At 51.8% G+C, this 24872-nt stretch overlaps 5 protein-coding genes across 5 annotated transcripts; 4 read left to right on the top strand and 1 right to left on the bottom strand.

Moving 5' to 3' along the window:
* Positions 1-1629: 1629 nt before the first annotated feature.
* Positions 1630-5070, top strand: SEPMUDRAFT_154505 (acyltransferase ChoActase/COT/CPT). The gene is made up of 3 exons (XM_016907565.1): positions 1630-2101; positions 2415-4754; positions 4808-5070. Exons 2-3 carry the CDS (start codon positions 2477-2479, stop codon positions 4936-4938), a joined length of 2409 nt encoding a protein of 802 aa, XP_016763885.1. The 5' UTR covers positions 1630-2101; positions 2415-2476; the 3' UTR covers positions 4939-5070.
* Positions 5071-10762: 5692 nt separating this feature from the next.
* SEPMUDRAFT_147557 (uncharacterized protein) lies at positions 10763-15267 on the top strand. The gene is made up of 3 exons (XM_016904379.1): positions 10763-10829; positions 10891-15038; positions 15098-15267. The coding sequence occupies exons 1-3, from the start codon at positions 10814-10816 to the stop codon at positions 15122-15124; spliced, it is 4191 nt and encodes a 1396-aa protein (XP_016763884.1). The 5' UTR covers positions 10763-10813; the 3' UTR covers positions 15125-15267.
* Positions 15268-19311: 4044 nt separating this feature from the next.
* Positions 19312-20537, top strand: SEPMUDRAFT_114836 (uncharacterized protein; the record flags this gene model as incomplete). The annotated part of the gene is made up of 3 exons (XM_016901114.1): positions 19312-19518; positions 19572-19643; positions 19701-20537. 3 exons carry the CDS (start codon positions 19312-19314, stop codon positions 20535-20537), a joined length of 1116 nt encoding a protein of 371 aa, XP_016763883.1.
* Positions 20538-20587: 50 nt separating this feature from the next.
* Positions 20588-21716, bottom strand: SEPMUDRAFT_147556 (uncharacterized protein). Its single transcript, XM_016904378.1, has 2 exons — positions 21557-21716; positions 20588-21481 (listed from the first exon to the last, which is right to left on the bottom strand). The coding sequence occupies exons 1-2, from the start codon at positions 21669-21671 to the stop codon at positions 20979-20981; spliced, it is 618 nt and encodes a 205-aa protein (XP_016763882.1). The 5' UTR covers positions 21672-21716; the 3' UTR covers positions 20588-20978.
* Positions 21717-21873: 157 nt separating this feature from the next.
* Positions 21874-24835, top strand: SEPMUDRAFT_147555 (uncharacterized protein). Its single transcript, XM_016904377.1, has one exon. It carries the CDS (start codon positions 22273-22275, stop codon positions 24631-24633), a length of 2361 nt encoding a protein of 786 aa, XP_016763881.1. The 5' UTR covers positions 21874-22272; the 3' UTR covers positions 24634-24835.
* Positions 24836-24872: the final 37 nt, after the last annotated feature.

Raw genomic sequence — 24872 nt, 5'->3', positions numbered from 1 at the left:
AGCTTCATCCGACATACTGACACTGCGGATGCCTCCTTCCCATATCTCAAAAGGGGTGTTACCCTCCGGACACCACGGACTGAAAACAGCCTTGCATGATCTGTGCCACCCAATTACGTTCCGCTCATCACCGGGAGCATACATTTTCTCTTCGTAAATCGGCTGTTTGAGGAGAGCAATGCGTGCTGAGAGCTGATTAGTCCATGTCAGGCCCAGACTCGGAGTCTTCATGTTCGTGACAGGTTGCCCATCGCCCCAGCCTGTGAAGAAGCGCTGCTGATGATCGAGGCTGAGGGGGTCATCGGTAGACAGCAGACCTGTGGATGACGCTTGAGCCGCGCTCAATTCGATATGTGAATTCGTAACTCGAGACGGCGTGCTGGGTCGTGAGTTCTGCGTCGACTGAGTTCGAGCATGAAGCATTGGCTCGGGAATGAAACGATCAGCAACTTGGTTTGCCACCACGACTGCGATGTTGTGGGCTCGAGCAAGCTTTCGCAGATGAGAACCGGTCTGTATCAGCTGTGCGCTGCGCTTGGCCATGGAGTCGGAGCTACGCTTGCCCTGGCCACCTCTGTCGAATTCAGCACGGTAATTAGCCGCGATTGAGTCGATCACGAGTAGACCAACGTCGTGCTTCTTGATAGCCACGGGAACTTGGTATCGAATGATGTGGTCTTGCGCTTCGAGATCGTGGATGTGTGTGCTGTGCACCTTGCTCAGAGAAGGGCGACTTTTATCGTCCAAAGCAGCCAGCTTGGGATGTGTCCTGAGAATCTGCGACAAACGTGTGGTCTGTAGGGGCGCTTCTGTTGAGATGTACAATACTGAAGTCCCGTGAGCTCGCTCATCATTGTGCTCACACCGGAGCTGGCCGGCAAGCAGGAGAGTCAGGAGAAATTGTGTTTTCCCAGCAGCGCTGGCGGGAGAGTCAGAAACAGTCGTGGGACTTACATGAACGAGCAGCCTCTCACCTCTCGCCTACGATCTCCGTCAAGTGACCTCGGGCGATGCCTCCGCCGAGTGACACATCCAGACGGTCATCGAGAGTACTGATGGTCGTCCACCGGTCGAGAAGGTCCTGGCCGGTTTCGAAGCCATTCCACGACCCGCCACCTGCTCCATCGATGTCGGAAGACGTGTCGGCGTGCAGGGCGTGTAGAGCGGCCTCGGCTAGCTTTTTGACCTCGCCAGGAGGGACCTGGGCGCGCTTCGCGACATCGAAGGCGTCAAGGGCGATGAGGTCCGCGGTCGAGATCAGAGCGCGTTCCAGCGACGGGAGGATGTGCGCGTAGGGGGCGACGTCAAAGGCGGGCAACACCGTCAGCAGGTTGGACATTTGCGTTTCCACATGGCCGCCGCACGACTGGACGTGCTATGAGTGCAACAAGGGTACCGGGTAAAGTGTTCAGGTGTGCGCGTGGTGGTGTTCAGGCATCCATTCCGTTCCCGTTCCCGTTCCGTCCCGTCTCGTCCTGTTCCCACCCCACCACCACCAGGTTCCATTTCTCCCATCTGGCTTGGCGCTCGAATTTCCCATTTGGGAGCCGCCCGTTCGTCCGCTCACACGCTTAAGCCTGAAATCTTCCTCACCACGCACCAACGTCATTTTTTGCCTTGGGACTCGGGTATGTGATGTGATGACTGGGCTGGAGCAATGGGCCATACAACGACGAGCCACCGTCTACTAGGAGGTACCTTCGGGAGCGCATGTGCGGTGCGGCGAGGTGAGGATATAAGCGCACTCACATGCACTTCTGTTGTTCCTCTTCGGGACGTCTCCTCAGGGTGTTGTTCTGTTGGTCAAGCACTACCTCACTTACTACTTTTTACTACCTACTACTTTGTGCTTCCTCCCAGCAACCCATGTCCCCATCGGCTGCCCGCAACAGTCGCAACTAACACGCCCGCTGCTCGCCAAATTGCTTACTGAACTGCCTCCTGCACGCTAGCTCTAGCGCGAGCTCCCGACGATTTCGATCTCCTTCAGTCCGCTCCCGCTCCAGGCACCGCTCTCCGCCCCAGCGGACTGCCCCAGTGCCCCACGGGCGCTTTCTCCACCCTCCTCACCCTGGCCCCGGGGAAGCCGCCACTCAAGGAGGTCAGTAAAGTAGCGCGTGCCGTCACTTTGGGTGAACTACCGAGCTCTCGGCTGTACGGCCATGCAATCCATGTGCGATGATATCTACTACACCTACACCTCTGTCTTCGCTCTACCGCCCGACATCTTGCCACCTCTGCGACATCGTTGCTGAACACAACGGTATCGTGCTAAGCTGTCTTCGATGCCGGGCTACTACCATCAGGACTGTCACTACTTCTTTCGAACCTCCTTGCGTGGCCTGTCCATAGCTACGCTTGTCTCTTCACTTTGTTTCTGAACCGCTCAACGCTTACACTCATAATGCCTCCAGCTCCCACCTATCCGTCCATAGACGAACGAATCAGCGAAAGTAAAAGAAGAGATTCTGCAACAATGGCGGAGCGATCACACGAAAACGCCAAAGATGCAACGCAGGCCTACTCCAAGGAAGAGCAAGCTCCTTTGGCCAACGACAAGAACCCGCAGTCGAAGCCAGGCATCACGTTCGCGGCCCAAGACAAGTTACCAAAGCTTCCTATCCCGGATCTCGAATCAACATGCAAGAAGTACGTCGCCTCTCTGGACCCTCTGCAGACTGCACGTGAGCACCACAACACCGAAGCCGCGATCCAGGAGTTCCTCCGCTCTGATGGCCCACAGCTTCAGGAGAAGCTCAAGGATTACGCCAAAGATAAGAGCAACTACATTGAACAGTTTTGGTACGACAGCTACCTCAACTACGATAACCCTGTAGTGCTTAACCTGAATCCATTCTTCTTGCTAGAAGACGACCCGACTCCTGCCAGGAACAATCAGGTCACTCGTGCAGCCTCGCTAGTGGTCTCCTCGCTCTCATTTGTGCGTGCAGTTCGTAAAGAGGAGTTGCCACCGGACACTGTGCGGGGCCAGCCGCTGGACATGTACCAATACTCGCGTCTCTTTGGTACCGCTCGTATTCCTACTGAGAATGGATGCCAGATCGGCCAGGACCCACATGCCAAGCACATTGTCGTGCTCTGTCGAGGACAGTTCTACTGGTTCGATGTGTTGGACGACAACCACGACCTCATCATGACGGAGAAAGACGTGAGCATAAATTTGCAGGTCATTCACGATGACGCGGAGCAAACGCCAATCAGCGAGTCGGCAAAGGGCGCAGTGGGGGTGCTGAGCACTGAAAACCGCAAGATCTGGTCAAGCATGCGAGAGCTCATCAGCAAAGACGAGGGTTCCAACAATGCCGATTGTCTCAATATTGTCGATTCGGCACTGTTCATCCTGTGTCTGGATTACACTGAGCCCAACAACAGCGCTGACTTATGCATGAACATGTTGTGCGGCACAAATCAAGTCGAGCGAGGTGTGCAGGTCGGGACCTGCACAAACAGATGGTACGACAAGTTGCAAATCATTGTCTGCAAGAATGGAAGCGCTGGGATCAACTTCGAGCATACTGGTGTCGATGGTCATACTGTGCTCCGCTTCGCGTCAGATGTGTATACCGACACGATCCTGCGATTCGCACGCACCATCAACGGTCAAGCACCTTCCCTATGGGCGTCGAGCTCACCAGACCCTGCAAAACGGGATCCCCAGAGTTTTGGCGATGTCAACACCACACCCCACAAGCTCGAATGGGATATGGTGCCCGAAATCAGTATTGCTCTCCGCTTTGCAGAGACCCGTCTGGCCGACTTGATCAATCAAAATGAGTTTCAGACATTAGAATTCGAACAGTACGGTAAGAATTTCATCACTTCAATGGGCTTCTCTCCCGATGCCTTTGTACAGATGGCGTTCCAAGCAGCATACTACGGCATGTATGGCCGGATCGAAAGTGTATATGAGCCAGCGATGACGAAAGCATACTTCCATGGCCGAACAGAAGCCATCAGATCTGTCACCCAAGAGAGCGTGGACTTCATGCGCACATTCTGGGCTGAGAATCCCCCCATCAAAAAAGTGGAAGCATTAAAGAAAGCTTGCGAAAAGCACTCGGCTGCCACAAAGGACTGTGCGAAAGCTCAAGGCTTCGATCGGCATCTCTATGCTCTCATGTGCTTGTGGCAACGACAAGTCGATGGCGATATGGACGTCCTATCTGATGACGAAGGGGCCAGTATGAATGGCTACAGCTCTCCCACTTCCGATCGAGGCGAGCCCAGTATTGCGGCATCACCCAAGCGAAGCAGTCGTTCAAGCCATGACTATAGTACATCTCCTTCTCAACCGCGTGAGCAGCCCACCATGCCAGCCATTTTCGCCGATCCGGGCTGGGATAAGATCAACAACACGATTCTGTCGACATCGAACTGCGGCAATCCTTCCCTCCGCCATTTTGGTTTCGGGCCGACTTCCGGCGATGGTTTCGGTATTGGCTACATCATCAAGGATAACTCCATCTCAGTGTGCGCGAGCAGCAAGCATCGTCAGACTCGGCGATACATTGCCGCCCTGGAGAGCTACTTCCTTGAGATTCGCAAGTTGCTACGACAGACCCATCGCAGAGGCACGACGACCGATAAGAATGCGAGTAGGGCACGAGAGGCTGAGAACCTTCGGCCCAAGGCGGGCCAGAGGCTGAAGAGTAGAGGACGTATGGTTGATGGTAACACCAAGACGCCAGAGATCGACAGCGCACTTGTCAGTGATGATGACGACTTGGGTGGATGTAAGTGCTACCACTCGGATTTAATTGGCTGCGTAACTGATGTGATAATGCAGATGGCTTCTTCGATGCCGGTATGCTTCTCCAAGCGCTCAAGGCGAAGGACGCCCAAGCTGGTGAGCGCCCCAGCGAGAAGGCGGCGCAGAGAAGGGGAGTGGGCAAGAAGTTGAGGTTGATGGAGTATTGATGATGCAAGGGAGCTTTGTGTGATGTGAACAGTACCAGCAGCCACAGCAATACTAGCGACTAGGTTGTGAACTACCTAGATATCTGATTTGATGGAGAGTTCTTCAACCCGTCCATGGAAGCAGACAAATGCACCCCAAGGAATCAATCCAGCTCAATGAGCTCCGTCTTCAGTTTGATTGTAGCCTTACGCTGATGCTCTCGTTCCACCCTGGGCTTCTTCTTGATGGTAGCTGAGGTGTCGCATACATGTATTGGAGGCGACTTCAATATTCGCTTGGCATGGAGCATGATTTGCAGCTTTATGAATGGTACCTGTAGACGCTGTTTCGGGGATGATCGGCTCCAGCTTCGACATTCATGGTACTCCTGCTATCATCGTCTCTCGGCCCAGGAGATGCGTGCAAAGTTTCCCACAGAGCCCGGCGGTAATAGTGATGATGGTGATCATGATGATCATGATGATGGCTACTGAATATGAGAACAATGTACATGCACGATGGGAAGATGAAGATGGGAGATGAACATGTTGTACACGACGCCTCGACGATGACGCGGGCGAGTCGAGCTCCGACTTGGCTCGAGCTCCAGACGTCTGTGCTACATGTAGACGGAAGCCCAAAGTGGCCAGCCGCTATACGTTACCCCCGGCTTTCTTTGGCTTCATCTTCCTACTACTTCCACCCTTCTACCTACTATACACCACTATATACACTCGCTACACGCTCGCTGCCTACCTCGCCGTTACCGCCGTATCTATCGCTACCTTACCTCTCTCTTTGTCGCCGGATCCGTCGTCTTAATAATAAGTTACCTATATAACAAAGCCGTCGCTATAGCAACTCGAAGAAAGAATCTACTACTATAATATATCTACTCTCTCTCCTCTACTGCCGTAGACGTAGATAACTATATTATTCGAACCTTAGTACGTTATTATACAGCGCGTAAACTCGTACGTTACTAATATACCGTAGATTCCTCGTATCTACTGCTTTAGTAGCGCTTAGTAGAAATATATCTGCGATAAATAATAGCGACGCTATAGACAAGGATACCGATACCGAGGATACCTCGGAGGATAAGGAGGAGGATAAGGAGGATAAGGAGGACGATACTAGGTAGGCTAGCCTTACTCGCTACTAAATCTCTACTAGAATCTCTGCTAACTCGCTATATATAGGGCCGTATATACCCCCGATCTATACCCGTACCGGCCTACTACTATAGACTCTAGTAACTTCTAGTTCTGCTTAGTCGAAAGATAGTAGGACTAGTTAGACGAGGCCGTAGGCAACGACGCGACGAAGAAGAAGGTCGCGAAAAATAACCTATAGAAGTTCAACTAAGCTAGCCGAATTATAGAGACTATAGAGGGTATTAATACGCTAAATCCGTATTACTAGTATACTTACGGTCCGCGCGACGCGCCGTATAAGGTAGACGCAAAGAATAGTATTATCTATACCTACTATAAGCGATATACTAAGTTAGGCTATTAGGCCGGAATACCCGTTAACGATTCCCCTAGCGATTCGTAGCGAATCGCCTAGCTAGAGGCTACTATTAAAGCGCTATAGGCTACGGTCGATAGCCTATAGGCTATAGTAGGGACTATTCAAAATAGGATAGGCAAATTAGAGGATTAGGTAGAGTAGCTTATACTATACGTCGACGAGCTCCGGTATATAGTCTATAATATAGCTATAGCGGTATAGCCGTAGGGTAGAGTATCGATACTAGAATCGACTACGATTCCGCGTACGAATAATTAGTAGATAGGTATATATATACCTACCTACCTATTTATATATATAGCAGCGATATACCGTAGCAAGTATAGCGAGTTAGGTAGGCTACGCGCAATCTATAGCGTTTCTATAGCGAGTTAGCGAATATAAGCTAGCGCCGGGTATACCCGACTAATCGGATCGTCCGCCGACCCTACGCAAACTCTACAATATAGGTATACCGTCGTAGATATAAGTCGATAGTAGTAGATAGCTATAAAAATTAGTCTTTTCTACTCGTATCTACGCTCTATATAAGTAATACCGGGCGGCGCCGGCGGTAGTAATAGTAACCGCCGTAGCGTTAGGCCCCGGAGGCCCTACGGGCTTATATCTATCGATACTAATAGCGAGCGCGGCGATTCATTTCTTGCTTAGCGCTCTAGTTATTACCCTCTCTCCGATTAGAACTACTAGCTTATATCGCTTAGCCGTAGGCGTAGCGGTAGTACTACTCGTCGCGCTCGCTACTAGTATCGCCGTACCGGTAGTACTACTCGTCGCGCTCGCTACTAGCGTCGCTTCTAAGTCGACGAACTTAAGTAGCTTACGGGCGTTAGTTACGCTCTCTATCTATAATACCTTCTCTTTCTTAATATAAGCGTTGTCTATATCGGTATTACCGTCGATTTCGACAAACTTAGGTAGCTTACGGGCGTTAGTTACGCTCTCTGTCTATAATACCTTCTCTTTCTTAATAATTAGTACGCTGTCGTCGTCGTCGTCGGCCTCGCTAAGCTCGTTGTTATCCTCGCCGTCGTCGTCGTACTTATCGGCGTAGAGCTATTCGATACTCTCGAGGACTTCTAATACTACGGGCGTTATACGGCTACTCGCTACGCTCGCTACTAGTATCGCGCGTAATAGTGTCGCGCGTAATACTATAGTACCCTCCCTATTCTTACGCTTTTGCCTTAGTTGTTTGTACTGCTAAACGACGATAATAGCTTCGTAGGTATATATAGTAGATCTGCTAGGTAGCGGTATTTTAAATACCTCTATAGACTCGAGGACGTCGGTACTTACGATACTCGCAGATAATATATAGTTCGGCTTATTAGTCTCTAGATAGAATAATCGTACAAAGAATACGTTGTAGAAGTCTTTAATAGCCGTAATAGGCTATATAGGTAACTTAGTTAGCTCGAATCGCGCGAGTATAAATTCTATTAATAGCTTCTTAGCGCTATTAGCTACTCGATCGCGATCCGTCTAATAGTTATAGAGGTCGGTATAGGCAACCGGATCGTAGTACTTCTACTTGTCGTTATTCTTTAGAGCTCGTATAGTAACTCGCTATATATATACCGTAACGCTAATACTAAACGAGATAGCCGGAGGTAGCGGATTTAACCGCGACGACGGTAGGGCCGGCGTATACTACTAATATATAGTCGGCGGTAGCGTACCGGCGTACGGTACGACGGCTATAGCGGCCTTAGCCCTAAACGCGATATTAGCCTCGTTACGTACGGTATTCGCGTACTACAGAATCCTCGCGAATATCTAGAAACCCTATTAACCGTTGCTAAGTACTCGCTATATAGATCGTTTCAAGGCGACTAACCTTTACTTAGTACGCGGGCACTAGCTACTACGATTGCAACGGCTACGGCTATAGCGGCGGCGGCGGCGGCGGCTATCTAGTAACCGGACGGCTACTTTCTAGTACGCGTAATAGTTCGCGTACGAATTTAGTACGTAGAGGGTTTAGATTAAGCTAATAGTACTAAGAGCAGAAATTGAACTTATAGAATATAACGCTATATCTAATCGACGGTACGACTAGACAGTATTTAGCCTAGAGGCTAGGTAGGTTGTCGGCTATAGTAAATAGGTCGGTAGAGAGAGAGAGTGTATATATATATATATAGAAAAGAATTCAAATAATAGTACGTACCGTAATATATACCCTAGAGGGCTTAGCTCGCTTAGCTCGTAGTTATACTCGTAGGGGAGATACTAGCCCTATAGCCTATAGATTATTATAGAACTCGATAGTACCTGAATCCTCGTTCGCGATTAGCGCGTTACTAGTATCTCTAAATGCTTCCGCCGTCTAGCGCGTAGGTATCTAATCTCTTACTACTAATAGCTTTAGAAGTATACCGAGTATTAGCTATTGTTCTAAGCTAATATAGTTATTTACTAGGCTATATAGGGTAATATAGGCCGTACGGTACGTACGGTCGCCGGTCGCTACGTTGTACGACGTACTACTAATAGGTAGCGCGAAGCTATAGGGGAGGAGGCTCGCTTTATACTATTCGTAGGTATCGGCGGGAAGAAAGGCCTCGAGGTCTATAGTATTAAGTTAGCGAGCAGGCTACGAGTAGAGCGAGTATATATACTAAACCCTTCTAGTATCCCTTCGAGCGTCTATAGAACCTCCTTAGGTATACGTATACCTTACTACGTAGCGCTATAGAGCTCTAGATAATGCCGTAATACGTAAGGAATGCCTAGAATCGAATATAGCCGATTGTTTTGCCTCCGAATCTTGTAGTGATTCTATACCTTTACGAATCCTACTACTATCTTACGGAGAATCGTAGTATAGATCGCTAGGAAGGCAATACGATCGCCTAATAACTCTAGGTCAAATTCGTTCGTAGTATTTAAGCTATAGAAGTACGCGCGCTATCTATTTAGCGCCTTAGCCTACTAATTCTACTATACCTCGATACGCTAATTCATCTTACTTATACTATATCGGAAGTATTTACCGAATCGTAGTAGTAGTAACGAGGCCTCGCCGCGAGTACTACGCTTAGTATTCTCGACGTCGTAAGCGGTATAACGTACTATATAGTATACGTCGGCGGCTAGAATAGTCTTACCTCTACGATCCGAGTATATAATTACCGGTACGTATCTACTATAGCGTAGTGTCGCGATATACTAAGCGAGTACCGAAACGGCCGATCTACTAGTAATTCCGACGTAAATCTACTCTATATACCGCGTATACACGTCGATTACGCTATATATCTAAATACCCTAGTACTCGAACTTATAGTACGTATCTATTAAAATTGCCGCTAACGGCCTAGGTATAATAATAGTACTATAGTGCTCTCTAGCCTTCTCGTATCGCTGCTAAATACTATCGGGATTAAGCAATTTAATAATACGGTAGATACGGTCCTTAAGCAGGTTAGCCGATAGCGATTTAGTAAGCGAGCAGACGGCGAGTGCCTATATACCTCCTAATTATATTTATCTCTAAACGTAGATATATATATAGGTTCCTCCTACTATATACCTCTACCTCTAACTTAGCGAGCTCGTCTGCGAGTACTATAGCGATTAACTCTTTAGTATATACTTGCTCTACTACTAGTATCTGCTTCCTAAACTCTAGCTCTTTACGTATACGCCGATATATCCTTATACTAATTTTCTAGCTATTAATCGCTAGAATCGTAACTACCTCGCTATCTGTAAGTCGTAGCTTAGTATAGGTATACGCTATATATATACGTAAGCTATCGTCTTCGTCGAAGATATCGTACTATCGACGATATAAAGGTATAGCGGCTATAGTAAGGCCCTAGACTTATAGCCGTCGTTCGAATATACGCTCTATAATAGAAATACCGAACTACTAGTATAGATTAGCGATAATCTACCTCTATAAGACACCTTCCGCGAGCTACGCAGCGATATAGACCTAATAGTTATTATAGTCTATAGCGCGTAGTCCTCTAGGTACGTACGTCCGAGGTATATTAGTAGGTAGCGACGGATACGGCGGTAACGGCGAGGTAGGCGGCGAGCGTATAGCGAGTGTATGTGGTAGTGTATAGTAGGTAGAAGGGTAGAAGTAGTAGGAAAATGAAGCCAAAGAAAGCCGGGGGTAACGTGTAGCGGCTGGCCACTTTGGGCCTCCGTACATATACCTAGTTCCAACCACGCTGAACTGGGCCAGCCATCCACTCCTCGTCCACGTGCATCCCCATCTGTACCATACCTGACCCACCATTCTTCTGCCCTGCTCCCGTCCCCTTACCATTGTCTAGCCTAGACATCGACGTGCCCAGCCACCGCTCACTCTCACGCTTCTGCTTTGGATGAGCGCGCACCATGTCATCAGAGTCCGGTACACCATGCACGGGACGAGCTACGGCAGCTTCAACACACACTAACCGCAGACTGTTTAGATCACTCCATCCTGAATCTCAGTCCTGAAGAGAAACGCGCGTTTGCCTTCCTCTTCAACCAAGCCGACAAGGACCAGCTGGGCGTCGTCACGGGCGAGAACGCCGTCAACTTCTTCGAGCGCACCAAAGTCTCACCCGACGTCCTCGGCGAGATATGGCAGATCGCAGATACGGAGAACCGCGGCTTCTTGTCGAAACCAGGCTTCTGCATGGTCTTGAGATTGATCGGACACTACCAAGCTGGGAAACAGCCGAGCAATGAGCTGGCCTTCAAGGCTGGCCCTGTGCCCAAGTTCGAGGGATTGCAGATACCCGGCGTCAGTGGTACGCCAACAGTAGCAGCTGCACCGAATCCAGCGATAGCAGGCTTCCCAGCGAATCCGATACAACCTCAACTGTCCGGCTCAGCTCCTATCCGCGTGCCTCCGCTCGATCCTGCGAAGGTGCAGCAATACACCGCGCTGTTCGAGCACTCGGGAACACAGAATGGGTTACTTGATGGAGGAACTGCAAAGGCGATATTTGAAAGAGCTGGTTTGCCAAACGAGACACTGGGGCGCATATGGATGCTTGCGGATCGTCAGCAAAGGGGAGCACTGGATCAGGCGGAGTTCATCGTGGCAATGCATCTCTTGACAAGTATGAAGACGCGCTCCATGGCAGCATTGCCAGCTACACTTCCACAGGGCTTATACGAAGCTGCGGCGCGAAGAGGAAGTCGGACAGGCACTGGCCCAACCCCTATCCCGAGACAGCTCACCGGACAGGCCGCCGGGCCCGCGCGTGCCCAGAGCCCCTTAGCACGCCCGCCGAACTATACCACCCCTCCGCCGATCCCCGCGCAGACGACCGGCCAGCCGTGGCTGATTACGCCTGCAGACAAAGCCAAATTCGACCAGTTCTTCAGCACGATTGATACTGTGGGACGAGGGATCATCAATGGAGACCAGGCTGTTTCTTTCTTCTCCAATTCTGGACTTTCCGAAGAATCTCTTGCTCAGATCTGGGATCTGTCAGATATCAAGAGTGAGGGTCAGCTCACCAAGGACGAGTTTGCGGTCGCTATGTATTTGATAAGGCAGCAGCGGGCACCAAATGCACCCCCGCTGCCAGCCTTCTTGCCACCAGGGCTTGTACCCCCAAGCATGAGAGCACAGCAGCAGCAACCTCAGTCCACCGCTCCAGCCTTTGATAATGCAGCTCAGAAGTCTACCATGCCGAAGTCTGCTGCTGATGACCTCTTTGGGTTGGACGAGCCAGCTCAACCTCAATTGCCTCAGGCACCCGCGCTACAGCCACAGGGGACCGGGGCTTCTGCAGCACGAGATCCATTCGCTGGAGGATCTCCTGCTACTCCCAGTAGTCCAGCACGATTCCAGCCGCAGTCGACGGGACCGGCTGGCATATTCAAGCCTTTCATTCCTTCGTCTGCTTTCGGCGCTACTCTGGCACAGCAAAATACTGGTGGTTCATTTGGGTCAACCCAACGTGCGCCTCCTCCACCTTCTGCCAACGATGACTTGCTCGGTGATAATGATGCTCACGCTGCTGAGTCCAGTAAGATCACACATGAGACTACCGAGCTGGCGAATATGAGCAACCAGATCGGCAATCTTCGGGGACAGATGGAGCAGACTCAGACGAAGAAGAGTGTTGCGCAAGCTGAGCTGAACCAGACAAGCTCACAGAAACGTGATCTTGAGCTGCGACTACAGCAGTTTAGAGCCCAATTCGAGCAAGAAGTGCGCGCTGTTAAGGAACTGGAAGCACAACTCGCCACGTCCCGAGATTCTACCAAGAAGCTAAGCCAGGAGCTAGCGCTTCTCGAAGGCAATTACCAAGATCTACATACACAGCATCAGACTGTTTCGCAGCAGCTCCAAGCCGATCAGCAAGAGAATGCCAGTCTCAAGCAGCGCCTGTCGCAGGTGAACGCTGAAGTGACAAGGTTGAAGCCGGAGATTGAAAAGCTGAAGCTCGAAGCAAGACAGCAAAAGGGCATGGTAAGCATTAACAAAAAGCAGCTTGCCACGAGCGAGGGCGCACGGGACCAGGCTATGTCTGAGAAATCGACCCTCGAGCGCGAGGCGGCAGAACGAGATGAGCTCGCACGAGCACAGCCTGTAGAAGCTCCAGCGTCCGGTCTGGGATCGGGCTATGTCAGCCCAGGCATGGCAAGTCCAGCTAGCACTCTTAGCGCGAACAACCCTTTCTTTAGGAAGTCGAGCAATGAAGGTGGCGAGCAGCGTGCCCTGAGTCCGCAAGCGACTGGCACTGGACCCACGCCGAGCGCATTTGACGCACTGTTTGGACCTCCTGGCGCCTTTGCACCACAAGGACAAGCGAGCAGTAGAACAGGCACTCCTCCTGCGACCAGCTTCGTCGCTCGTACGCTCCCAGCCGTAGGCGGTGTTGCCGGTGGTGCTGCGCTGGGTGCCGCAGCGGCTACTGGAATGTCAGATTCAGTACAGAGCGTGTCTTCGGTAGGCCAGCATACACCTGCAGCCACGCCTCCTCTGTCTGAGAAGGCGAATGAGAGCCCCGTTGTACATGAGCCACCACCGCCCCCTCAAGATCGGCAGTTCTCGGCCTCTCAGCTACCGATCGTCCCGCCCGAGGACAAGAGCAAAGAAATGGACAACGACTCTACCAAAGTCTTACCGCCGCCAAGCAGAGCCGGTGATACTAGTACCCTTAGAGATGTGTTTCCTCAATCTGGCGCTACCTCTTTGCGTCCATCTGGAGCTTTCCCAGAGGATCCGACCACGGAGACAGCGGCAACAGAGGGCGTCCCTGGTGCGTTTCCGGTGGATGAGACACCGCTTGCGTCACGCGCAGTCACCCCGGCTGCTGCAAAAGACGACTTTGACTCGGCATTCGATGGATTCGGTGACGGCCAGAAGTCCAAAGACGCGGAACACGATGATCCTTTCGCAGTGCCTAGTGCATCGGTGGCGACCGCACCAGGGGCCGGCGCTGGTCGCTCTGAGTTTCCACCGGTCCGTACACTCGAACGTGACTACAGCGAGAGTGATAGCAGTGACGATGAAGACTCCCGAGGTTTCGATGACGATTTCACAGCCGCTTCGCCGCCGAGATCTCATGCACCGCCAACAGGGGGCCGAAGCCTTGGGGAAGATCCTTCTACGTCGGCAGCAGCACTCTCGGCTGCGTCTTTCCCGAATCCATTATCAAGTACCTATCCTCCAGCCCCCAACGCTCAGGACTCGTCCCCTGTGCAGGAAGTTAGCAACAAAGTCTCACACGGTGGACACGGCGAACAGGCCGAGAAGAACCAGCTGCCATCAGAATTTGATGGATTGTTACCCTCCCGAGAAGACCCGACGAGCATTTCACAGGCGCATGGGCCATCACAGACCGTGGCATCAGCAGTCGAAGTAGCACCAGAGTCTAGCAAGCAAGGGCATTTACAGACGCCACCTGCCACATCAAGCGATGCCAATCCATTCCCAAGCGTAGCTACGAGCTCGGTGCCCACTACAGCCTCAGCTACAAAGGGCGCATTCGACGACTTCGATGACTTCGACGATCTTGCCGAAGCTAAAGAGGCTGATAAGACTGGGGGAGATTTCGAGTTTGGTTTCAATGGAGTAGGCGACGAGTTCAGCCCGACATTTGACTCACCCGCGACAAGTATGACCACCACCATGGCTTCATCTCAACAAACGCCGGTAGTTGCCGATCGTAACCTACAGGGCGGAAGCGCGTCCTCGAATGGTTTTGCTGACCACCAATCCTCTCGGTCAGCATTCGACAACCCCGCAGTCACGAGCAGCAGCTCCAGTATTCACCAGAGCCCACAGAATGGACAGCATGATTGGGATGCGATATTCTCGGGGTTGGATAACAGCAAGCAGATTGACACGACTCTCAACCCCAGTGATCCATGGGGCGAAAGTGCGAACGTGACACAAACCGCTACTGCAACGCCGCCACATGCTTCGAAACCATCGTTCCCGCCAGGCTCAATTGCTGCACAGCCTCCCAAAAGTGTTCCGAATCGAGGCGGTGCTTTGACGCCTGGCACCGAGCATGATGATCCAATTTTGAAGAGATTGACAGGTATGGGATACCCAAGAGGACAGGCTCTGGCTGCGTTGGAAGAATTTGATTATGACATTAACAGAGTAAGTGCCAAACATCCATTGTCGTGAACGTCTGTGGCTACTGCTGACTTGAACTGCAGGCTGTTGATCACTTGACGAGCCAGTAAAGAGGGGATGCGATTTGCGCTACAGAGAGGAGGTAATTAATACCAGCGTGTGACGTGTAGATATTCTTGTAGCCCATTCACTTTGAGGGCAATGTATGTACTTTAGACCAAGCTCCCTCCGGATTGAATAAGCACGATCAGGGGCCGTCATTCATGGCTGAGGTGAGTGTTTTCGGTCAAGGTTGACCCTTGTTGAGTGAATTTAAGCAGATCTTCTTATTGTGGACTAGCCGGAGGTCTGAAGATATAAATCTCAGAGTCTCAAAGTCTCAGACCAACATATGGTGGCCAATGCGCTGGGGCTTGGCATTTAGCTCTCCCGAGACGCGTATCCCCCACGCGTTACAACGTACTTGCGGACATCCTCAACTATCCTCGCAACACACATTGGATTATGTGCACATCGACATCAATATCGACATCAACATCGACATCAACATCGACATCGACATCGACATCGACTTTAACATCGACATCGACATCGACATCGCTATCGACATCGACATTAACATCGACATCGGCACTACTTCACCAAAGGACAGGATTCTTTATAGCTTTACTAATAGCAGAAGACTCGAGCATCGTTCCGTCGAATCTTTTAACAGGCTGCATCGACACCTACCATTGAGCAACGGAGCCTCTCCGCGCCTACATAAAACGCGTGCGTCTTCGCGTGCCGACTCCACCGCCACGAGATTTTGCGATGCTCGGTTATGTCCAGCAGCCAACAACCGACTGCATAGCGATCTTCGATGGCTCGAGAACCAGATGGCTGACACCCCAAGGCGCCTCGTGTCGTCGGATCTTAAGTCAAGATCAAACAGCCATCCTGCAATGGTGTGTCGAGCACGGCGTTGATGATTTTTTGCGCTTCACTCTCTTCACACAGCTGGCACAGGTTTGTGGTGTTGCCCTGAACGATCAGGATCTTTTCGTACAGGAAGGTCACCAGCTTTCCCAAAGAAGCCCTTTCGTGGGATACGATGAGCAATTACGTTGGTTGCTGACGGACTTGTCTGCGCGAGAATCCATCCAAGCACGGGACGCGGCGAGTAGTGGCCTACAAACACGGCTTGTGTCCAGGACTATCTATGAGCAGGCCACTGCGCTCCGCATGGAAATCAACCTCCATCATATCGAGAAACTTCAGCAGATGCTGAACCGACAGCCCTTGGCGCAGGTGGCAAGAATCCGAAACGCGATGCCGGTCGGAAACAGCGCAGCGCCAACGTCAGGCTATGCACCACCAAGGATCCCACTTCGAGAGGCTTCGCGCAATAAATGGTCCCGTTCCAGCACGTCTCCCATGCAGAGCAACAAACGGAAAAGAAAGAACTCGGTATCGACCGCTCAGGTTCCGGCGACTCAAACGCAACGAGATTCGGACGATGAAGAGACACTACAAGGGGAAGCTGATGCCCTTGAATCACGTATTGCGGCGATACGTGCGAAAAAGACTCGCGATGATGACCTAATGCCTCTTAAGAGAACAACAACCGCCCGAAAGGCACCCCGGCGTGCGCCGCCGCTTCCATCAGCAGTCACAACGACCGCAGCTTCCATCGATGAGGATGCTCCACACGATAGAAAGCGAGTTAAGATGCGTCGAACGTACTCCCCATCCCGGAACAAAAATACAAGAATGGCTAATCATCTTCCCGGGCAAACCATGAAGGTGGATCTCAGTGCACTCGGCACTGTGAAGCTCATACTTCAAAGGGATAGGAAGCCCAATTGCGGGCTGGAGGTACCGCCAGTAAGTCAATGTGCGAGTGGCTTTGAAGAAGCCCACGATGAAGAAGGCCACGCTGACGAGTCCAGAACACGAGCATGAAGAGCATAGCCACGGTTGCAAAGAACGAGTTCGGCATTCCCACTGGCCAAGCAGTATGTCTACACTTTGAAGGACTGAGGCTTAGTGCTGCTGAGACAGTCTTCGAAGCACAATTGCATCATTATGATGTCCTCGAGGTGTTTGATCTGCCGCCGCTCAAACCATGCCCAACAATCGCCCCGAAAGCGAATCTCACCAAGCTGAAGTCGAGGTCTACGGAGCCCCTTGAAGTAGCACGCCCCTGCTCGGACAAACCGCTGGCAACACGGGCAGCCGTCAACCTGACATCGAGTTCGTCGCCCCAGATAATAGCGCAGCCGGCTACATATCAGCCAGCAGTGCCGCCGCTACCTGTCCAAGGGGAGCCTGTGCTTTGTCGGGAGCAGCAGGAAGTTGTTGACCTGATTGTAGCTGGGCACAACGTCTTCTATACTGGTAGCGCCGGCTGTGGCAAGTCGACTGTACTGAAAGCCTTCACAGCATGCCTACGGGACAGAGGCAAGACTGTGAAGATCGTAGCTCCGACTGGCAAGGCTGCACTAGATATCAACGGATCTACGACTTGGACCTTCGCAGGCTGGACTCCAGGTCATATGAAGAAGCCGCTGAAAGATCTGATTACCGCGGCTCATGGAAAGTTCGTTTCGAAGAGATTCCGAAGCACTGATGTTCTCGTTATCGACGAGATTAGTATGGTGGAGAATCATCTGCTCGCAAGGCTAAATCATATCATGAAAGCAGCGCGAGGCAGCGACAAGCCTTTCGGTGGTGTTCAGTTGGTCGTGACTGGCGACTTCTGCCAACTGCCTCCGGTTAAGCCATTCCAGTATTGCATGATTTGTGGTCGTGAGCAGAATCGCATAATTGGCGACAATGGAGAGACTTTGTACCGCTGTCCACAGCATGGAGATTGCAACGATGACGATAAGTGGGCTTTTCGAAGCAAGGCTTGGGAAGAGTGCGAATTCAAGCATGTGAGAAACTCGCCGCACAAATCCCCTAGCGTGTCTGAGACAATTGCTGACCACGTTCTGCCGCTCTTTAGGTGAATCTGACCAACATCCATCGACAAAGCGATTCAGTCTTTATTGGAATCCTACAGAAGCTACGAATTGGGGTACCACTTAGCAATGTGGATCGTCAGCTGCTGTTGAACCATCCCTGCGATGTCAAGAATGCGGTCAAGCTGTTTCCAACTCGCGAAGAAGTGCGGCGCATCAACCAAACTGAGTTCAACAGATTGAACACTGCGAAACGTGATTACAGATGTCTTGACTACTTCCGCTGGAATGAAGAGCACGGCAATCTTCGCGAGAAAGGCAGACGGTCGCCAGTAGACAACTCACTGGAAGCTCTTCGGGAACATCGCCTCGAAAATTTGGTTTCCTTCAAAGCGAACATGCTTGTCGTACTACTCGTCAATCTGGACATTGCGAATGGGCTAGTCAACGGATCTCAAGGCCGGGTCATCGGATTTGAGCCGTATGCCGAATCCAAGCTGCCAAAGGCCGCCTTACGCGAGGGCGACAGTGTGGCTTCGTCCTCACGGAGTGGAGGGAGTAGGAAGCCCCGACGCGGTAGAGACGCCTCCCCAGAGCCAAGCCAGACGGTTGTGCAAGGCGAGCTTCGTGGTGAGTATGCATCTCTGCGAGAAGGACAGATCAAAGACTTCATCCTGCAGCCATGCAATCAGGAAAAGAGGTGGCCGATCGTCGAATTTGATAACGGCATCCGGCGCACGATCTATGCCGACTGTCAAGTGAACGAATTCGGAGATGAAAAGCCATACACGCTCATGGCCAGGACCCAGATTCCTCTATTAGGTAAGTCCGCGTGGGATGGGCCCAGTGGAGTCCGTGAACGAGCACAGCTCATATGACATGATGGCCATGGCTCGAGTTACATGTACTGACGTCTTCATCTTCACAGCGGCGTGGGCGATGACAATCCACAAGAGCCAAGGCATGACTTTGAACAAGGTGATCGTGGACCTCGGGCGATCCTTCGAGGAAGGTCAGGAGTACGTGGCGTTGAGTCGGGCGAGAAGTCTCGATGGGTTGCAAGTCACGAGCTTGGGTAGCAAGGTGGGCACAGGCGGGAATGAGCAGGTGAAGAAGTGGCTGAAGGAGAAATTCAATATTGGATAGAGAGCGGTAACGGGAAGTGGAGGCGAGTCGACATTGCGCTCGACGCCTTCCTCAAGGCGCGTCTCCTCGAATGCGACTTCTTTAAGACGCGGCTCCTCAAATGCAACTTCCTCAGACGCGTACCGCACGCGTGAAAATGACTGCCTGCTCCACAACGCTGACTCCCGAAGGATTAGGTAGTACATGTGTGTCGAACCGCTTCCAATATGTCTGCCCTTCTACCTCAACCTCCCAACGGCAAGGATATCATGCCATCCTCCCACCAGTTCAACAACATGTCTGGGGCTGAGCAGCAAACGAGACCTACAGAGGCCGCCGAAGACATCACAGACACTCGCAGTGCGCCCGGCTTCGCTCCATGGGTCACATCGACGGTCCCAACCTCTGGCGGCCACTTTGCGCAAATGTCAAAGGTAGGTAGGTCTGCACAGTGAGAATGTCTGGAATCGGCCTGACAGCATTACAGTATAATACAGAGACTGGGGGATTTTCGCATTCTGTCACTATTCATGACAGTTATGCTTTTGAACTTGAGCCGGTATGGACAGCAGACACTCTAGAATCTCTTATTATCTCACTGACCGGTCCGTTCAAGCTCACGATTACTGACGGGCCACTCCGTGGCAGTCATGTCTTGGTCCTCAAACCTTACACGAAATACTTCCAGCTCCTAGAGTTGCCTCTTGATATTCGCCGCATGATCTATGACGAACTGCTGCTGGATCCCGGACCCATAGACATCACTACTTACAAACCCAAAGGCGCGCCACGGCATGCTGTCAGCTACCAGCTTGCTTTCAGACGTGACCTTGGCTTCTGGAATCCAGAGACGCGGAAATTCCAACATGGAACTACGAACAACATCGGTGTTATGCAAGTGAACAGGCAGATCCGACAAGAAGCCTCCACTGCCATGTACGGTGGCAACACTTTCAGATTTGACAAGTTCAATACGTGCCAGCTCTTTTTGTCGCGCCTGGGAGACATCCGAGTTCATATTCGTCACATTGCGTTTTTTGCGCATGCCTATCAGAAGACAAAGGCGCGTGGGATGTTCCTCCAACTAAAGGACGTGAATGGGCTGCGGACCATCAACATCTCATACCGTGAATTTGACGACCTATTTGCAGGGGGGCCTCACCTTTGGTCTGTGAAACAGCTGGCCGCGGATTGCAAGATTATGATGACAGCACTCCACGAATTCAGGCAAGGCCGCTCGAATCTTCCATCTGTGCTTGAGCTCATCAAGGTGACTTGGTCTATTTGCACCGGGTGCGCCAAGGCCAAGAAGGGTAAGGGTGAGAGCGACGTTGCGTGCTCGGAGTGTACGACAATTCGTGAGGCTGGCAAGGCAACTCAGAAGCGCGTTCGGACAGCAATCGCAGCAACGATGGGTATTGAACAGTATGGAGGAGAGGACCTGGGTCAATGAGCGGGTATCGAGTACCCTTTTAAGTATAATGGCTGCACATGTGAGGGGGGATTCGCCACTAAAATTACTCACTACATGCAGGTGGATGTGTTGCTGTCAACTTGCATTCTGATAATATACCTTGTGGTTACAAGATCGAGGCCTGTGAGCCACCCTCGGCACGTCGTGTGCGTCGTACAGGCAACTTTTCGCTACCAAAGCAGTTGCGCCTACGACAAGCTGGACTGCGCGGCCCTGGGCTCGATCTTCGCACACCCATGAAATCTGCTTATCCAGCAGTCGCCGCTATGAGACCCAGGCTCGGTCACCGGCTTGCTTTTAGCACTATAGCAGTGAAGACGAGAGTGATGACTGCTCGTGCTGTCCCTTTAGCGTAGCAGTCGCACAGCTTTTGGAGCCTTGATTATTTCGTTGCGCAAATCGCCCGACCAACGGCATCTCTCACGTCTCACTCATCATTCTCCTCACTTTGTCTAGCAACGGCTGACTCTCGCGACCCAGCTTTCTTTGTCCATTCTTGCCTCCCGTCCTAGCCTTTGCCATCTGCTTTCGGAACTTCTCGCGCTCTGCAATCTTCCTCTCCCTTTGACGCTGCCCTTCTTCACGCTCTTTTCGCCTCTGTTCGGCCTCTGCTTTGCGTTGCTGCGCCTGCTCGTACTCCTTCCTGAACGGCGCTTCCTTTGATCGTCTCTCTCGAGGTTTGCGCTCTCGTCGCTGCGACGGCTCTGGCTCTAGCTCTTCGTCCTTATCCATAAGAATTTGGCGGTCCGGATGCGGCGCGACCGTAGGCTCGTCTTCACCCCTTCCCTGCTCGAGTTCTGCTGCCATTGACGCGGGAATGGGTATGCTCTCCTCTTTCTCAGGCACTTTCCCATGCTTCTTCAGCTTCTCGTAATCTTTCCAAATCTTCGCCTTGCCAATCAAGTCGGCCTTGATCTTTTGCACTGCTCAAATTGTAAGCCATTTCTACACAACATCTCCGACCCGTCGGACGTATCGCGCATGTGTTTTTAACTCACCTTTCCGCCTGTGGGTGCCATCGGGCAGGTTTGCAGGGCCCACTTGAAAACCCTTCTTGTGTAGTTTCTTCTCGCCGCCACGGTCGTCGCCATCGCGTTTTCTCTTTTCAGACATCTTCTGTAGTATTATGTGGCAATATTGTTGTCTTTGTCTTGCCTTGCCGTTCCAACGTCGTAGAAAATATCCAATTCAAGGTTAGAACTACTAGAACTATGCTAGTCCTCTCCACAACGGGAGCAACGGCTGACGATAACGATAAAGCGTGTCGGGTGATCAGACGCACCGGACGTCCCGACGTCAATCGTGGTGCTGGTCACTCGTCCTTTGCACGGTGACTCCTCCTCTCGAGAGGACGAGAGCGGAGTCGGCTGCTCCTCTTCTTTCAACCTTCTTCTGAAGAGTGAAATAACAGCCGTCGCCCCACCCTTCGCACACTGGTGATACAGTCATAAACCCCGAAGCCGCGTCTGTGCTGCCTCCACCGAGTCCACCAGGGTGCCGTGCACCTGAAACAGGTATATTACGCTGTTCACTTCGGACGTCTTCCTTGTTCGTCCCACTTTGTTGAGAAAGACGGAAATCCTCTCAGAACAGACAGCAGAGTAGCCACCCGTCGTCTCCTGGGTACGTCGGTCATCACTCGCAACTGCTACCGCTCCTGTCCCTGGGGCAATTCGACAGGGCTCGAGGCCAGATTCGTGGCTTCGAGCAAGTAATGGCAGTCAATAACGGTTATCCCGGCTCTCAGACAGCTTTTGGCCAACAGTCCAGCACTGGCCACAATGAGCACGAAGCGAACAGTCCGACGAAATCGAGGGCGGTGAGCCCAGAGACGGGCAGGTCGAGTCCAACAATCTACAATCCATATTACACCGGACGACCACGAACACCGGCCAACGGGGTGAAGACGAGCATGATAGATAGGCAGGAGCTCATTAGGAGGATCAAGAGTGGGTCGAGGCCGTCGTCTCCTGAGCTGGAGAAGCCCCCCTCAAGCGAGTACAGCCGTCTCGCGAAGATCAAGAGCAAAGAAGCCAGACCAGCGTCACCTGAGCTAGAAAGACCGACGTCGAATGGACTGGAGGGGAAGTGGAAGTCGCCTGTACCGTTCCAGGGACCGCCAGCAGTTCAGGATGCCAAACCACAGTCACCCGAAATACAGCAGGACAATCAGGCGGCAGGGCTGAAAATCGAAAGACCGAGATCAGCATTGCACCGTGGTGACTTCAGGGAGCAGACAACTCCTGATCGATTTGGGGGCCGCACTACGCTTAGTCAAGAACAGCAGTGTGTACTATCGACTTCACCAGTCGTGCCGTGGCATCCAGCATTTCCCGCAACATATAGACAGTCCCACAAAGACAAGCGCGCAACGCATGCCGAGACTTCATCTATACCAATACCTCGTCCCGAGCGACCTCGTACAGTTTCGAATGCTTCACTTGCTGCGAGCTTCGTCTATAAGCCTCCTACCAGCCCGCTTGTGCAGTCCTCGCGGCCTGATACGCCAGAACCACCACTTCGTAATCATTCGCGAAGCCCAGACAAAAGCCGTCGACATACATTCTCGCCAAGATCCTTTCACCACTTGCAATCGTCACTTGATTACCCCACGACAGCACGTATTGCGCCAGCACTGCGCCCAGAGAAGACCTTCCCCTATCAGGCCCATCAGCCTAGACGTTCTGTGAATCCATCGTCTCCATTCACAAGTCAGTCACCTGTGGCAGGTCAGCGACGGCCGTCCATCACAGACTCGCCACTTCACCATGCTCCCCTGGTAGGTTCATATGAAGAATCCATCCTTCGAGGTCGTATGTCCACCACGCCTTCCAAGCCACTCAATTTTGTGGCTCAGATTGGAGTACTTGGGAAAGGCGAATGTAAGCCGAATCTTAGATGCCCGCCTCATGTACAGATTCCATTCCCTGCTGTGTTCTACAGCTACGGCGGGGCGTCCAAGACACCGGCACTCGATCAGCCTAGTCCTTACGTGGGCCTGGTGGATCTTGAAAACAACCTGCCGAACAATGAGCAGGTGCGCGATAGACGCAGAGACAGAATGCGAGCAACGACAAACAGCGACGCAGGAAGTCGAGCGAATTCGCCGGGCGGATCAGGCTCAGATGCAACAAGACGTCGCAGGCGCACAAAACAGAAGCGCCGCTCTGGCTCTCCCAAGGCCCCACCTGGTGGCAGCTATCGTATACCGCAGCAAGGTCAGCTTCAGATTGTACTCAAGAATCCCAACAAGACTGCAGTCAAGCTATTCCTTGTGCCATATGATTTGTCGGACATGGAAGCTGGCCAAAAGACCTTCATACGCCAACGCAGCTATTCCGCAGGACCGATCATTGATATGCCTCTAAGCTCGCGTACCAACTATGGTACGGACCGGCCTGAAGCGTCTCTCAATCCTACTGGAGATGTCAATGACAAACCCGTGCTCCGATACTTGATCCACCTGCATATTTGCTGTCCTTCCAAAGGAAGATACTTCTTGTACAAGTCAGTTCGAGTGGTGTTTGCCAATCGAGTGCCTGATGGCAAGGAGAAGCTCCTCAGCGAGGTTCAGCTGCCAGAGCCCAGATTCTCTAGCTACAAACCAGGAAAAGAGGCAAAGCCGGGAAGCACCACTACTACGCCTGCGAAGGACGAATTAAGAAGGCGCAGTGCGCTTGATCCTGCAATTGCTGGCTGCAGATGGTCTTCTTCGACTGACTTCGCACAATCCATGCCAACAAGCGAGCATCTGACACAACAGCAATACGATGCGCCCACGCCTACACTTCCGCGTCACTTTACAACGCTGCCAACTTTGCAGTCACGGCCTGCTAGTCGTAGCTTCAGTGACAATATGGACGTTGACTCTGGCTCACAGGGCACGCGATCGCCCATGTCACCCACTTCCACACAAGGAGATGAGATGACGCGCAGTATGCCTCGACTGGATGATCCTTTCGTCTTTGAGCGCGACAGGAGCAGGGAGAGGAGAAGTGGTAAAAATGGCAACGAAAGCCTATTGAGCAAGAGGCTGATGGACCTGGCATTTCAGAAGCAGCAGGAGTTGCGATAGTTGTATGGTTTTGATCGAGTATTTCAGCGTGGTGTTGGTGGATATGACATTGGAAAAGCTTCACTTTTGTACAGGGACCTTCGGGGCTAAAATTGGAAAGAAATGGGCTACATACAACAGCCAGCTGACCATATCATTACATTGTCGCTGCTCGAGTGGCACTCATCAAAGTAGCACTGCTGCCAAATCCATGCGTCAAGACAATTGACCTCGCAAGTTTGAAGTGCCATAGATCTCAC

Source organism: Sphaerulina musiva, assembly GCF_000320565.1.
Source record: "Sphaerulina musiva SO2202 unplaced genomic scaffold SEPMUscaffold_2, whole genome shotgun sequence".
Lineage (NCBI taxonomy): Eukaryota > Fungi > Ascomycota > Dothideomycetes > Mycosphaerellales > Mycosphaerellaceae > Sphaerulina > Sphaerulina musiva.
This window is presented reverse-complemented; position numbering and strand designations above follow the sequence as displayed.

Bases quoted from the DNA above. Each gene is read 5' to 3' on its own strand.
- SEPMUDRAFT_154505 (XM_016907565.1), top strand. From the start codon at position 2,477: ATGGCGGAGCGATCACACGAAAACGCCAAAGATGCAACGCAGGCCTAC. The intron at 4,755-4,807 runs GTAAGTGCTACC...GTGATAATGCAG, and splicing joins TGATGACGACTTGGGTGGAT to ATGGCTTCTTCGATGCCGGT.
- SEPMUDRAFT_147557 (XM_016904379.1), top strand. The intron at 15,039-15,097 runs GTAAGTGCCAAA...CTTGAACTGCAG, and splicing joins TTGATTATGACATTAACAGA to GCTGTTGATCACTTGACGAG.
- SEPMUDRAFT_147556 (XM_016904378.1), bottom strand. From the start codon at position 21,671: ATGTCTGAAAAGAGAAAACGCGATGGCGACGACCGTGGCGGCGAGAAG. The intron at 21,482-21,556 runs GTGAGTTAAAAA...CAATTTGAGCAG, and splicing joins TGGCACCCACAGGCGGAAAG to TGCAAAAGATCAAGGCCGAC.
- SEPMUDRAFT_147555 (XM_016904377.1), top strand. From the start codon at position 22,273: ATGGCAGTCAATAACGGTTATCCCGGCTCTCAGACAGCTTTTGGCCAA.